This window comes from Eptatretus burgeri, chromosome 12 (genome assembly GCF_056783735.1).
Source record: "Eptatretus burgeri isolate ZD-2024b chromosome 12, Ebu_testis_v1, whole genome shotgun sequence".
Taxonomy (NCBI): Eukaryota; Metazoa; Chordata; class Myxini; order Myxiniformes; family Myxinidae; genus Eptatretus; species Eptatretus burgeri.
In genome coordinates, this window is record NC_140972.1 from 42,632,454 (window position 1) to 42,647,197 (window position 14,744).

At 43.6% G+C, this 14,744-nt stretch overlaps 1 protein-coding gene across 1 annotated transcript in view; it reads left to right on the forward strand.

Moving 5' to 3' along the window:
* The first annotated feature begins 1,622 nt into the window (after positions 1-1,622).
* LOC147015501 (nuclear receptor ROR-beta-like) overlaps positions 1,623-14,744 on the forward strand; it is a 115,187-nt gene continuing 102,065 nt past the window's right edge. The window contains exon 1 of the mRNA XM_085850286.1: positions 1,623-1,874. Coding sequence (XP_085706412.1) covers positions 1,868-1,874 — 7 coding nt within the window. The 5' untranslated portion in view covers positions 1,623-1,867. The remainder of the gene's footprint in view (positions 1,875-14,744) is intronic.

Here is a 14,744-nt window from a genome sequence, read left to right on the forward strand (position 1 = left end):
CTTATTATTTATTATTATAACAAGCCGGGAGGCGACGATGGTTCGCGGGCATTGTTGAGGAAGCCCTACCGTAAAAACCTATCACTTCCGTCAAAATTGACCAAATCAAATGGGATTTTTTAATATGTTGTACTTATGGACATTACGCACAACTTCTAGGAAATGAAATTGCGAGAAAAAAAATCGAGAAAAAAAAACTAGTTCAAGTGGCCATGGATCCGCCCACAAGGGGCATGGGACGCCCCTCATACAAAAAGACACAGCTGCACCATGATATCGAGCTTGTGTCCAGGTTTCATCAAGATCGCATGAAACGTCACGGAACTGTGCTCTGGAGAGAGTCACAAACAGACAGACAGACACAACTGGACCATGATATTGAGCTTGTGTCCAAGTTTCACCAAGATCGCATTAAACGTCACGGAGCTGTGCTCTGGAGAGAGTCACAGACAGACAGACAGACAAACAGACAGACACAGACACAACTAGAGCATGATATTGAGCTTGTGTCCAAGTTTCACCAAGATCGCATTAAACATCACGGAGTTGTGCTCTGGAGAGTCATAGACAGACAGACAGACAGACAGACAGACACACAGACACAACTAGAGCATGATATCGAGCTTGTGTCCAAGTTTCACCAAGATCGCATCAAACATCACGGAGCTGTGCTCTGGAGAGTCACAGACAGACAGACAGACAGACAGACAGACACACAGACACAACTAGACCATGATATCGAGCTTGTGTCCAAGTTTCATCAATATAGCATCAAACATCACGGAGCTGTGCTCTGGAGAGTCACAGACAGACAGACAGACAGACAGACAGACAGACAGACAGACAGACAGACAGACAGACACACAGACAGACACACAGACACAACTAGACCATGATATCGAGCTTGTGTCCAAGTTTCATCAATATAGCATCAAACATCATGGAGCTATGCTCTGGAGAGTCACAGACAGACAGACAGACAGACAGACAGACAGACAGACAGACAGACAGACAGACAGACACAACGAAAATAGTGGTCACTGCTGGCGCCCGCGAACCAATTATTATGCAAGTTACGATTGTGTGTTTGTTTACATCGTCTTTCATTGTATGTTTACGGCTGTGACGTCTGCAGGATAATGAAATGTATTGTGGTAACACGTGATTACAGCTTAACCTCTGCTATAAAAGGACATTTCGAACTGAAAAAGTGAACAAATCTGACTGTGAATGACAGAGGTGAACATGTGTGTGATTGGATAATTAATTAACGGTTGCCTTTAAATGCTTTTCAATTGGTGGAAAAGGTCGTCGGGGGTGGGGGGGGGGTTATTCCACAAACCCTGGACGTCTGATCCGCGTTTGTGTTTCTGTGATTGGCCTGGGGGAGGCGGGTAAGACGCTCCTCCACCTCTACCAATCATCTGTAGGAAGAGGAAGAACTAATGACGATCGAATGTTCCGCCCATCAATAGCACGCCGCGTAAACGTGAGGAGGGGGAGGAGTTTCGATGTGCAGTTATCAACCAATGGCGAGCGGCTTAATAGCTCACTGGGGCATGAGGTCGCTCTCTATTGGTTCAAGACGCAGCTCTACTGGAAGTAGGAGGAGCCCGCTGTCAAATCATGTGGAATCCCATACGGTTGGAAAGGAGGACGCGCCTGCGCAGCACCGTGAGCGACACAAGGTTGTGGGGGCTTGTGGAGGAAAAAGCATCTCGCAGCAGCACCGCAGTCGGGTTGCGATCCTTGCAGCCACTGCTTCGCGCCGAGTCTGTTGCGTTCCGCACGTCCTGGCAGCCCCGCTCGAGCGGCCCTATGACAGCTGATCCATGGTGTCCGGGTGCGCAGGCTGGTGCACATCGCCATGAGAGGTAAGTGTATTGGCACCTAGTGGCGGAGATTTGTGAACGGGCCAGCTGGGACGGCGTGAGCCGAGATCGCGACGCAAGTATATGAAAGTCCAGTGGATCCGCTCTTCACAGCGACCATCAAAAATCTGTGCCAATTGCCATTGCGAGATATTGACGCCATCCACGTGGTGCTGATTTTGAGTGGGCCTGTCCGAGTTAATCATACAATTCGCAAATTGTTTATTTATTATTATATTTCTTCACTCCAGCGATCTTAACAAACTGCTTTGAAGCGCATTATATGCTTTATCTCTCTCTCTCTCTCTCTCTCTCTCTCTCTCTCTCTCTCTCTCTCTCTCTCTCTCTCTCTCTCTCTCTCTCTCTCTCTCTCTCTCTCTCTCTCTGGTGCTTTTGTGGACCAGAGAGATCCACTTGAAGTTCAGAGTGGTGATTGTGCGTTGAAAAGCAATCACCGACTCTGGGATTGGGAGAAGGCATCATGGTCGGAGAGTGAAACCAGCGTGCCAGGACACTAGTGAAGAGTCCAAGGGATACCCTCTTTAATTCTTGTGTTGCCTTCGATGGAAACAACATCGTTTGTATTATTATTATTGTTATTATTATACATAATCACACGAATGGTGCTTGATGACGTGCACGCAAACGATTATTCAACTTTTCCCTGCAGTTCGTTGTATGTGGAACTCTTTTGGCTCTTGACACATGGGTTGCTTGATGACTATTGTCAGCTTGGTGCAGCTTGGTTTTTTTTATTTTATTTCTATTTTTTGGGGGGCTAAGCTGCTTTTGACTGCTTGGTGACAATATTGCACTTGTTTGAAGAATACGCAGACGTGTGTGGTTGTGTGTTTAATAAACAGGAATAAATTCCTGCGTGGGGCTAGTGTGAAAAAATTCTGACTTCACTTTGGACTCGAACCCAAGGACTTCATTGCTTGAGCGACGACAGCCCACTCAGCTATTTAGTCTTCACATTAACCTCAGAAGAGTATGGTACTATATTTATCTCCACCATATATATATATATATATATATATATATATATATATATATATATATATATATATATATATATATATATATATATATTGATTGATTGTACCATACTCTTTGCAGAGCATTGGTGAAGCAACTTCTTGGAAATGGCTACACCAAGTGGTTTGCAATATTCTTCCTCACAGGAATTTGTAATTTGGCCATGGTTTCGGTGATAGCACGCATACTCTTTGTGAAGAACACTGTGGGATCGTTAACATCCAACAACTCATGCCATCAGATAGGACGCTTGTTTAACGTCCATCCGAGCGACGGCACACACGTTGATGAATCGCCCTACCTGTGAAACACCGGGATGACGGTTTATAGCTGCGTCGGGGTTCAAACCCAGGCTATACAGCTGAGAGGTGAGTGTGTGTACCTCCAGCCCATCCCACCATTATATACATGTCTATCCATCACTGCTGTGGCATTTTAGAATGTGTTCACAAAAATGCCGGATGTAGTTTGAAAGATTCATATTCATAACCGGAGGCTCCACTAACGGGAGTAGGTGGACAGCAAGCTTGGCTCTGGGCTGACCGACGTTTCACATATTGAGCGGTCTTCACCCGAGGATGAAGACCGCTTGTTGGTTGAAAAGTCGGATCGTGAGCCATTCTCGTTGGTTGTGCCTTGATGTTCTAAATTTGTCTTTTGTACGATCTCCGGTTGTATATATATGATATCCGTTTCGTTCATTGTTGAGATTTCCATTTTGTGGTATTCCCATGGTGTGCCTCACCACAGTGCATCGTGGTTTCTGACCATTTAGTGGTATTCCCATGGTGTGCCTCACCACAGTGCATCGTGGTTTCTGACCATTTAGTGGTATTCCCATGGTGTTCCTCGATAATAATAATTTTCTGCGTAAATGGAAGAAATGATTCTAATTTTCATTTATTACTGCGCTCAATATGCTCATGCCTTCAGTGCGGTGGTGTAGCGGGTAAATCGTGTGCCATTGTCCTAATTGGTTGGTGCGAGTTTGATTCCTACGGCTTCTTGGAGAAAGTTTCCACGTCCCACGACGGAGTGGCAATTCTTCCTCGATTCCTTATTACTTGTTGAAACGTTCACGACTTGTGAGTGAGCACCCGATGATTTGCCAAGAGGATGGGCCTCAGGGCCACCAGCATCATCGTTCGGTCCAAAGGTCCGATTCAGATCCGATCTGTCCACAGGCATGACGGTGTACCGCAGGGGGTGCAGCCCCTTGGCGCAGGGGGCGCCTTGTGATTGTAAAGGGGTAAGCAAAATAATAATGATAATAATAATAAAAATAATAATAATAATATTAATGTGTCGCTGAAATGTTTTCCTCGTGCTCTGCAACTCGTCCTTTCTGCATTATGTATACGTTCCTGGCTGTTACAAATGACACAAAACAGGTACATGGCTAAAAAGTAATAAATTAAACTTTACGACGTTGGTTTAAACGTTTGTGAATTCAACGTGAATCTTTAACACTGACAAACTCACTTTTGTGTGTGTGGGAACAAAATAAACTGATAAGCGGAGCAGGTTTTATTGTTTCCATGTTCTATTTTTCTTTTCAGAAGACGCGTTCTGGAATGTCTGGATGTGTGTGACTTCTGCAATCTCAAATTGGCCCTCGATGCCTGTCTTATTTATTTATTTTAATTGTTTATCTTCCGACCATTTGGTTTTATATGCAGCACACCGTTGCTGGTTGCATCATTCTCTGGGGGCACTGTGTCGCTGATTTGTTGCGATGATTTATTTTGCTCCAGCGGGCATGCCAAGTTTACTCCGAACTTTGAGCGCTATTTCTCCGCTGTATACTCGTCCTAACAGGTATAGGGCTGGCAGGAGAGCTTCAGGGTGTGCACCCTCGCCTTGAACTGTTTAACCTGGGTTTGAATGTCGAGGCAGCTATGAATTATAACCTGGGTATTTCACATGCAGGGTGAGTTATCGATGCGTGTGCAGTCCCTCGGAAGAATGTTAACCAGGAGGTCACGTCCACCAGTACTGGTACCATAGGTGGATGTTCAAGATCCCACGTTGATTACAGTGAAGGTTAGACGAGTTATCGCTGACACCTTGAACAAATTGAAAATTCCAGCCGGTTCGAGAAAGACTTGGATCAAAATCTTTCGGTACCTGACCACACATGATGGTGAAAAGAATTTGGGCTGTTAATTGTAGTAGTAGTAGTAGTGGTAGTAGTAGCATAGCCATCCTTAAATTGGTGTTTTTGGTTCGGTATGCCGAAGGGAGTAATTGACGTGTTTGTTCACCAACAGCAATCCGTCACAGTGTTAACACCACTTGACAATCCTTACAGGTGCGGTCAAAATGTCTGCACTGAGACCTGTCTTTTTGTTCCTCCGTTGCCGTTGCGTTCTGGTTAAGCATGCACTGAGATAATCAGGACCTTGTGGTATCGAAGCTGGTAACTTATGACATATCTTCAGGGAAGCTATGTTTATTCGAGTTAAACCCCCCGAAATGGAAAAGTTTCCACCGTTGAGCAAAAGCTCAAACAGTTCGCTGTTCGTGGGTTTGCCATGGAAAGTGGAAAGTGAATCGAGGAGGAGGAGGAGGAGGAGGAGGAGGAGGAGGAGGAGGGAGAAGAGGATGTTCAATATCATGTTGAGTACTGCAAAGCAGTATAGCTCAGATGGTGTTGATTCTCTTGGAATTGGAGCCCTTTGCTTCTTACTGCGCTAGTCAACGATAGAGACTGAAAATGCCATGAAATTTCCCACCAGGCCACTGCTGACCCCTGCTGGCTCTTGCATCACATGTACAATTGGTTTAGAATTGCTGGAATAAACACAGGACGATATCCTTTTCATTGTGACATCATAATCTCCTTTTTTTTTATTGTTTGCCCTTAAAAAATAATAAAGTTTGGGTCGTGCATTGTGATTACTGTACATTATGGGGTGCAGAATCTCAGAGGAAACCTATTCCTCCAGAGAGAGTGTAACGAGTGGTTGAGTATTTATTTTAAAAACGATTTTTTTTACTTTTACAACTAAATCAGTGGTTCTCGGTGACCGAGTAATAAAAGTGCCCTCGGATCACTTCGATGATCCATTCGTCTATGAAATCCCACATTGCAAATCCCTCACGTTTTTGACGTGAGATTTGTTGTTGATGTATCTGTGATTAGCTGAGCATCACCATGTCGTCTTCGTCACCGTGATTACTCGGGGAAAATTCGTTTGTGATTGTGTCATGTTATGCAAGTTTGCGCAATGGCGTCTTTGTTGTTGTCACTACAATGACTAGATATATTATACAGAAGCTTACTAGTCAGTACCCACATTGTGTTTGCAGTCGATATTTGTGTAAAGTAGCTATTGCAAGAAGACAAAAAGCAGTCGTTTAATTTTGCATTTCTACATTGAACTTTTTCCAAGGCAGAAGAAGGACTTTTTTTGTGGTTGGAGTTAAGGCCCATTGTTGGATCATCATCATTTGTTTGCTTATTTATATCCGTAAGCTCTTTGCCTGCGGAGGCAAGTGTTGTGACATGAACACAAGTGACAAGTCGTCCTGGGTTGACCCCTCATATTTCCACCTTCATTGCCGAATACAGTTGAACGCAGAGTAGGCGAGGCTCGGTAACTAGACTTTGGACAGCAGTTCATTTCTCACACTGAGTGGTGTACATTTCTGATATGAGGCAGTTTGGTTTTCCAAAATTGGGTTCCACCTCCTCTCTTTGTCTTTATCTTTCTCCTTCTTTCATTCTTCAGTGATCTTCCCAAGAGCAGGTTTCAGGCCACCAGAGCAGCCTCATAGCAAAGATCTATCCATCCATCCATCGGGACCATACTTTATACAGAGCGTTGTTGCTGCCAAAGCAGTCTCCTGGGCTATTGGGCACAATCGTGGATGGGTCACCACTCTGATGCAGGATACTCAAATGGCTCGATCATCCCAGCAAACTGAAATGCATTTGCTGACCTCAAAAGGATGACAGGCTGAGTCAACCCCACCTGGTGTTAATTCAACAGCCAAGCAGGATTTGAACTCAGGACCCTTGGATCCCAAGCCTACCAGCCTAACTATTAAGCCAACACCAGGCATATAGCAATGATGGTGGCTTAATGACATTGCCTTCCCAGGGCTCATCAAGGCAGGCATTTGTAATTAGTTCAGGGTGCCAGCGATCACTCCACTACTCTTCTTGAAAAACCGTGGGATCGTTTAACGTCCACAAAATAATAGAAGCATACGAGACACCCAGCTTAACGTCCATCCGAGGGACAGCGGACTTTGTGATGCAACTTCCCGCCTGAGAGTCATCAATCAGACAGTTCATAGTGTTGAGAATTGAACCTGAAACCAGCAGCCAAAAGGCAATTGTGAGTTACCTTTGAGCTATCCTGTCAAGTTTAAGTGTCTCGATCTGCTCAAGTCATCTCCTTGAATGGAACATGCTTCGGACAGATAATGCACATTTAATAAACGAGCCATTGTCGAGCTTGTTCTTGTAATGCATTTTGATCAGAACTCCGATGAAAATTGCGACCGGTGCAAGACTGTTTTGTTGTAATTCGCTCGTTAATGACATTAGTTTGGTAGTTTAGAAATAAACGGAGGAAATGAAATGTTCTTAACTGAACAGATCTTTAATACTTCAGAATGATATGATATAAAATAATATAAAATATAAAATGCTGGCGAATATCTCATATTGTCAATGTGTGCATTTGAACACCCCACGTTGGTTATACTTTGATTTTGTAAGGACATCATGGCATCATACATATGTTTTTGCGACATGATCGTTTCATGTGCATGGATCATTGGTTCGATCCAAGCTGAGGTTGAAGCTATAACTCGCTCTTTCTATTCACGGGTCCTCTGAAGCTGCCCGGTCTTCCTAGGACCGTGAGAGTCGATCGTTTCTGGGCAGCTGATTGCAGGCGCTCCATAGCAAACCCATCATTTCTTAATTGCAGATAATTATTGTCCGTGATGTAGCCGACAAGCCGTGGCCCGAAGCTCGGAAAGCTAGCTGTGGGTTTGTGGACTCGCAGGCGAGTTCCAACATGGCTGGCTGACTGTAAGCCTTCGTAATATACTCAAATTGGAGTGGTTAGCCTTGAGAACCGTCTGCAGCATCGCTGCTACCATCTCGTATTGTGTTCATTCTGCGAATGTTTTCACGTTCATCGCCAAGTGTCGTTCACATATGGTGCACACGCAAATAGCTAATTAAAAAAAAGAAAGATTCTTGGTAAATAAAATCAATATCTTTTTAAAAAAATTTTTAAAAGAAGGTAATTCTATATCATATGTGGCTTCTCAAAAAGAAGTGCAAATGTTTTCTTTGCTTTTCATGAACTATATATCTCGTCGCAAATGTTCTATAAAAAAAAACCTTTGCCGTAAATCATTTCAAGTTTTGCAGGAAATTGGCTTATTTATGGTATTTTGGAACCTTCTGTTAATTATGTATGAAAATATGATTGCGTTTTGGACCCCTACCCCCATTTCCCTCCCCAGAAACTCAATGCATCCCCATACCTTCATTGCTTTCTCGCTCCCCACTCCTACAACTCCTAACTTATTTTTCACCTCCATCATCCTCCACTCTCTATTTTTTTTTTCCCCTTTCTCTTTTTTTTTTAGCCCTCAATTTAGGCTCCATCCAACTCCACCGTACATACATTATAAGTGAATGTCTCATTTGGCTTTTTTCCTCTGAAAAAGGTCCAACAGGAATATTGTCTGTAACAGCGTGCAGTTCAGCCTGAGTTTACGTAACGATCTCCTCCTGCTGACTGCTGTTTAATCCAGCGTGGCTGTATGACCACATTATTCATTTGAAGCGAAACCAACAGACAGTTTAAAGTAAAACTCACGTGCTTGCTTTCTTGGGATGAAAGAGTACTTGTTGCTTTATTTTGAATACAATTTTTGCTTAAATGCCAAGTACATTGCAATCCTCTTTTGTGCTTGTGAAAGTGCACAACCAGCCAATGCAGATCAAAACCAAGTGTGTAAAACAGTGGATGTTTTAACCTGAGAAAGGCGGATTATGAAGAGGAAAGAAATGTTGTAAGCTGTATTATCTCATGCGGACAACTTGCGTAATGTTGAACTAAAGCGACAGATCGTCGTGTATGCAGCTACGAACTCTGGTCAGGATTTTTTTGAGTTGAGTATTTGGTGTTGCTGGCCAAGAAGATCTTCATTTCCTCAGAGAAGGCACATTGGCACAGACCCATTGGCGAGCTCTTACAAATTGCATTTGCTGGTGGAATGGAAGAGAAGTGGTGATAATAGGAGAGGGGAGTGTTGGGATAGGAGGGTAAAGGAACGATTGAGGTTTATGGGGATAAGGCGTCAATATCTGCTGTCTTTACACAAATGCACTGGCGCCTTTTTTTTATGTCTGTTTCTCACAAATCGAATCATTTATTGACCGGTAACAGCTATTATTCAAGCATTGTATTCACATTTAAAGGATGTTGTAAATGATACTAATTCTGCAACACCCTATACTTAACTGCACCTTAATTGCAAGCCGTAAAATAGTTATCTATAATATAAAAGGAGCTCGGTCTCGGTGTGCATGCGTACGTCCGGCCGGCAACAATTATCCCATAGGGGATACCGCTAATCAAGCTCAATCTACAAACTGTATGACATAGTTAAGTAAGGTGAGGATATATGGGCCAGTTTCAATTTACATTAAAAGAATAACTCTTCCTCCTTCATCCTCTTCCTCTTCATCTATAATTCCAGCAATCTCTGTGTGTCTGTCTGTCTGTCTGTCTGTTTGTTTGGCTGCGACTGCAGTTTCTTGACGACCGCCGGTCCAATCTGATTGAAACTTTCCAGGAATATTGCTGGGGACCCGCGGATGTGCCTTCACGAGGTTTGATATTAATCGGACGAGCGGTTCTCAAGTTACGGCCATTTATCTGTCGATCAATATCTGCGAGAGAGGGGGACGGTAGAGGGGGGGATGAGAGTGGGGGCGAGAGAGGAAGGGCGAGGCTAGGGGAGAGGGGGCAAGAGAGGGGGTGGGAGTGGGGACGAGAGAGAGAGAGAGCGAGAGGGGGGACGGGAGAGGAGGGGCGAGACTAGGGGTGAGAGAGGGGGGATAAAGAGGGGGGAAGAGAGAGGGGGAATAGAAGAGGGGTGAGAGAAGGGGAGAGAGAGGTGGAGAGAGAGGGGGAGAGAGAGAGGGGGCGAGAGAGGGGAAGGAGAGAGGGGGTGAGAGAGGGGGCATCACAATTCAAGAGAGGGGAGAGAGGAGGGGGCGAGAGAGGGGGGTGAGAATGGGGGCGAGAGAGAGGGGGGAGAGAGGAGGGGGAAGAGAGGAGGGGCGAGACTAGGGGGGGCGAGATAGAGGGGGCGTCACAATTCTTCATTTGATATGACGTCACAATTGACGCTGGGGACCTGAATATGTTTCCCAGGTGTTTCCCAAGTTATGGCCATTTATGATACGGTTGGTCCGATCTAATTGAAATAATGCCCCAATCCAGTCGTCGTTTACACACCTACGGGCCCGCCCCTATGGACCCGTACTAGTTTATAATAATGGTGAGTGTCATTCAATCCTGTTTCTCATATTGATTTAGATTCAGGAAACGCTTCCAAGATTCAACACTTTTTTTTTGTTTGTTTTTTTCAACATTTCCATTTTATTCATTTAATTGGTATATCGCCCTATTAAACAGTATTTCTAATTATACACCACCTTTCACTCTACTTGCAATAGGTGAGAAAGGTATATGAAAAATGCAGTTGATATTTCACTAATTTATTTGCATTATTTTAAAATGGTGATAGTTAATTTTTCGTTCGGTACCCCTTCTAGTTTGCCCAAAGTAAAAACCTTATTAAATTGTTCACAATTGATACATTTTCTGACTCCTGGTTATCAGCTGGGCTCTGCGCTTCACAAAGATTTAAACCCTTTTCAGTCCAATACACCTCCAAACAGTGGGTCCATATCATCAGCCATGGGTAAAATGTACATTAGTTGTTGTAGTAGTAGTAGTAGTAGTAGTAGTAGTAGTGATAGTATAGTTCTTTCGAACAAGCCCATGGCATGCAGACAGCTGATCAATCTCCCAGGAGTGGCCCAGAGATCCCCCACATCTCGGAAGGTGTACCCCTGCCTTCACAAACTCAGGGCTGAGACAGACAGAGAGAGACAGACACAAGAGAGAAATAGCTGTTCGGCACTCTGATCGCGTCTGTGCTGCTTTGAAGAATCTGGGCAGCAGGTCCGAATGGGGAATATTTGTCCCCTGACTTGCGTTGGTGTACACCCGATAGTTTCAGTATACATCAGTAGATTTGAATGAATGAATGAAGGAGGAAGGGGTCCTCTGGCTTAATGTCCTTTCAACAGACAGCACACACATCGATGTCTTGCCCTGCATGTGAAACATCATGCTTACTCTGTCTGGGTCGAGATTCAAACCCATGCAAGACAGATCATCGTTGAGGTGTTTACACAATTGATGAATAAATGGCTCCTTGCCAAACTTTATCTCCTGGTCATACCCATGACTTCACAAGGTGCCAGCTGGCAATTGACCTCAAAGAAATGTCTTGACTATAATGCCTTACAAAATAGCCAAGTTGATTATAACTCTGTAAACAATAATAATGCCAAAATGATAAAGGTCTTCTGAGGATACTATCTTCTGAGAAAAGTCAAGATAATAATTACGTATTTATTTGCATCGCAAAATGATGGATGGAAATTTGTAGCAGTCTGCAATGAAAGGAGTAACTAAAAGAAACTATCAGTTACAGAGATGAGTTTTTAAGTAGTTATGAATACAATAATAGCTCTGGGATTTAGAGATCGGATTAAGTGTCAGCACAAACTGTTCCCCGCCTTATTGTGCAATTCCAAGTGGACCAAGTAATGTTTTTACTGCACGGCATTTTTATCCATATTCACCCATTTTAATTGAGGATGGGCGTGCGTTGTTAATCTTTGTAGCTGAATACAATGTATGCATTATGATCACTTGCTATTATTTTGCATTTCGCAAGGTGTGCAAAATGCAGCACAATCAGGTGAATCGTTTTCACTCTTGTGTAATTGTTTAGGTTCTGAAAGGTTATTAAAACCTTTTGCCTTTTATGAGTATTGGAGGAAAGAGTGTGCGAGTTAGTGTTACGGGAGATTCTGTTTGCATGTGCGTGTGCAGAAAACTTGTACAAAGAGGACCTACAGGTATGTTCAGCACACTTACCTGTTCTTGATATTATTGTGCTTTCTAGGATAAAGTCTTCACTTTGAACCGCTAAGCAAATACATGTTGTAATTTCTACTCCTGAAATAAACCAGTCAAACAAGATCAGTTTGGGACATGCTCTTTAAAATCCCTGCTTTGTATAACTTGTCATGCACGAGACAGACCAGAAAATAGCAACTTTACCTTTTTTATATTTCTCGTAAGGCATGAGTTTATTGGTTTCCATGGCCGATCATGATACTGGTTTCCATGGCCGATCATGATTCTGGTTTCCATGGCCGAGCAGCCACACACAAGCCTAAGATCATGCGCAATGCCAAGTGTTGGCTGGATTGGTGTGAAGCTCACCACCATTGGACTCTGGAGTATTGGAAATGCATTCTCTGAAGTGATGAATAACGCTTCACCATCTGGCAGTCCGAAGGACGAATCTGGGTTTGGTGGATGCCAGGAGAACTCAACCTGCCTGAATGCATCATGCCAACTGTAAAGTTTGGTGGAGGAGGGAATAATGGTCTGGGGCTGTTTTTCATGGTTCGGGATCAACCCCTTGGTTCCATTGAAGGGAAATCTTAACGCTGCAGCAAAAAATGACATTCTAGACTGTTCTGTGCTTCCAACTTTGTGGCAACAATTTGGGGAAGGCCCTTTGTTGTTTTAGCATGATATACCCCTTTGCACAAAGTGAGGTCCATGCAGAAATGGTTTGTCAAGAACCATGGTTTGTGGAAGAACTTGACTGACCTGCACAGAGCCCTGACCTCAACCCCATCGAACATCTTTGGGATGAATTGGAACGCTGACTGCGCCCTAATTGCCCAACATCAGTGCCCGACTTCACCAATGCTCTTGTGGCTTAATGGAAGTAAGTCCCCACAGCAATGTTTCAACATCTAGTGGAAAGCCTTCCCAAAAGAGTGGAGGCTGTTATTGCAGCTAAAAGGGGGGGGGGACAGGACGACCAACTCCACATTAATGGCCATGATTTTGGAATGAGATGTTGGATGAGCAGGTGTCCACATAGTTTTGGCCATGTCGTGTACATACTTTCACGAAGTCACGATGGTATAATGCACAACTATCACAATGGGGTCAAAGGACAACCTCAAATGTTGGAGAGGTGATCACTCATCATCTACATCTACCATACTCTATGCAGATCAATTGTGCAGCCGAAGCAGTTAATAAGGTACATTCCTGCTTGGGTCACCCTGCTGACTCGGGAAGTCAGTGCAGGAATTTGTAATTTCTTCAGGGTGCTGGCAATAGCTCACCTACTCTTTGCGAAGGACACCATGGGATTTTTCAACCAGGATGCCAAGTTTTATGTCCAACTGAAGGACAGCACACACATTGATGAATCACCCTGCCTGTGAAACATCAGGATGATGGGTTATAGCTCTGTCAGGATTCAGACCCAGGCTAGACAGCTTAGAGTGAGTATGCGTACCTCTAGGGATTTTGCCAGCCTAACGTTGCATGATTACAGCTTAGTAATTTTAGCACAGCAAAACAGTCTTAGAAAAGGCAAGTTTATGTGGCATCTTATTAAATAAGTTAAATCTTTTTGAAAACACCAGCATCATATAGTAACCCCTATATTTTAAGATATGTTATAAGTATCACTCGTCCCTATCACCTCCTACCCCATCTCATCCTCTTGTACGACGTAGATTGCGTAGGCTTTGATAGGCTGTTAAGTATATTTGCTTGTGTAGATTATGGCACAACACCAAAAATAAACATTAATACTATCATAGCCTTTTTATACATCTCACACACACACAAAGGTAGATACTTTGAGACCTTGGAGGGCTCCGTTCCACCTTATTTAAACCCACACATGGAGATGATGACCAACGACACACACACACACACACACACACACACACACACACACACACACACACACACACGGAAAATGTTGTGATTAGTGAATGTAAGGTAATAAATTTGAGAGAGATAAAAAAAAGGATGAGGTTTTGGAGGGCATGATAAAAAAGTGGAGGGGTGAAAAGAAGGTGATGTCTGGTTCAAGTGGAGAAAGGAGATCGAAGTTCCACTCTTTTATTGGAGGCTAATACATTGCCTTCAGAGAGTATTAACACCCCTTGACTTTTTCACATTTTGTTGTGTTGCAGCCTGAATTTAAAATGGATCAAGTTAAATCAAAATTTGTCACTAAATTACACAATTGTCAGGTCAGGCCAGGCCAGATCAGATCTTTGACTTGCTACAGGTACCATGTAAACCTGCACTAACCAGTTTCATGGTGAGGTTGTTGGTGATTAAGCCATCTCCCCCACCAGGTTTTCTGGTGAGGATGGTGTATGGATATGGACACACATCAGGATTAAAAACAAAACCTGTCAAAGGATGGAGAAGCTATTTGATGCCCAACTGTGTCAGCAGATGTCCTGCAGTTGGGTATCTCTTTCTTGGATGTTGGTGGCAGGATTTACACTCGGGCCACCGTAAAACTTCATTTATTTAACTTAAACAACTTCAAAATAAATTTTTTAATAATGAAACAAATAAACACCTAGGGGATGGGCAGATGGAGGCCCCTGGGTACCGACAGAAAGTGGAAGCAGTGCGCTGCTCTGGCTCA